General features: G+C 45.7%; 1 protein-coding gene across 1 annotated transcript; it reads left to right on the top strand.

Annotated features, from left to right (window-relative positions):
- The first annotated feature begins 776 nt into the window (after window positions 1–776).
- BU24DRAFT_22713 (uncharacterized protein) lies at window positions 777–1374 on the top strand. The gene has a single exon (XM_033522124.1). It carries the CDS (start codon window positions 859–861, stop codon window positions 1231–1233), a length of 375 nt encoding a protein of 124 aa, XP_033389898.1. The 5' UTR covers window positions 777–858; the 3' UTR covers window positions 1234–1374.

The raw sequence follows: 1374 nt of genomic DNA, 5'->3' as shown, positions 1-1374 counted from the left end.
ATTCTTCAGCAGACATTCAGGAACAGCAACTGGACACTCTCACAGAGAACCATCCTAATAATCGACACCCGAAGGTTATCATCCCGGACCACAGCATAGATCTTTCTCAATATCAAACATTCCATGCCGAATCAGATGCAGAGTCAAACGACTAAGAGCCAAGGGACGACTCTTTTAAACCTAGGGAGGAATGGTGCTGTCTATAGAGGGATATGTCGATCGAAACTCTGTGCAACGTTCTTAAGGTGGAAGAGGATTAACCGAGAAAACGCCGACGCGTCTAGCCAATCAGATTTCACAGGGTACCGCTAACCGACTACCCTGCCAAATCCCTATTGGACGACGCAACGCGACCACCAATACTAATATAAATGGTCGCGAAAAACCCAAGAAGAACGATAGAAAGAAATGATGAAGGGAATAGTTGTTGCTGGTCGTCAGTGCGAACAGCCAATCAACAGTAATAGCCAATTAACTACACTGGCATTTGCAAAAAGCGGGTCTATATAGCGGCGGTGGGCGCGACAGACCAGTAAAGAAGAGAAGAGTCGAAAAAGTGAAGAGTCGAAAAAGTGAAGAGTCGAAAAAGTGAAGAGTCGAAAAAGTGAAGAGTCGAAAAAGTGAAGAGTCGAAAAAGTGAAGTTAGAATACAAACGAAAGGCGGTGGGTTGATTGTTCTCGTTCAACAATTAAACATGGAAAACGCGGTGAGGCAGGCAGATATAATCCCCCACCCGCCCCCAGGAAACCGAGTTCTCTATTCCCTTTCTTGAAAACACGAATCGAACCAAGAAACTATGGCGTCAAACCAACCACCATCGACACCATCAACCCCACGAGCATTAAGAACACGATCGAATGTACGACTACCACGTGCGAAGAATCAATAGACGATTAAATTTGGGATGGGGGAGTATCATGTATCATTCCTTGTTCCAAGGACTGATTCGAGGGGACTTGGAATACTACTTGTTCTACCTAATGATTCGACGACAACCGACCGTGATTTCCTATCCATACTACACTAAGTCAGCCAATGCACAGAATCCTCAAGGCAAATTCCGACACATTGATCTGAATATCAAACGCGCGGTACACCATGGGCATGGAATTGAGATGGTTCAGGGAAGTGTCAGTTGGGATGACGAAGACGAAGGCAACTGCACAGAGATAATCACTGGGTTCCGCCACAAGATTGCTGAATATCAGAAGTGGCGAGAGGATGAACCCTAATCCTAAGCAACTTCAACAGCAATGGCCAGGGATTGAATGGAAGGATAGTCCTTGCAAGAAAGGAGAAATCTGAATTACTGATCCTCGAATTCCACACGGTGCTAAGGTTGCTGATCCAGGCAAGAGAAGGCGCACAATGCT

The sequence above is a fragment of the Aaosphaeria arxii genome, assembly GCF_010015735.1.
Source record: "Aaosphaeria arxii CBS 175.79 unplaced genomic scaffold BU24scaffold_1, whole genome shotgun sequence".
Lineage (NCBI taxonomy): Eukaryota > Fungi > Ascomycota > Dothideomycetes > Pleosporales > Aaosphaeria > Aaosphaeria arxii.
Note: the sequence above shows the minus strand (reverse complement) of the source record. Positions and strands in the feature narration are given on the sequence as shown.

Bases quoted from the DNA above. Each gene is read 5' to 3' on its own strand.
- BU24DRAFT_22713 (XM_033522124.1), top strand. From the start codon at position 859: ATGTACGACTACCACGTGCGAAGAATCAATAGACGATTAAATTTGGGA.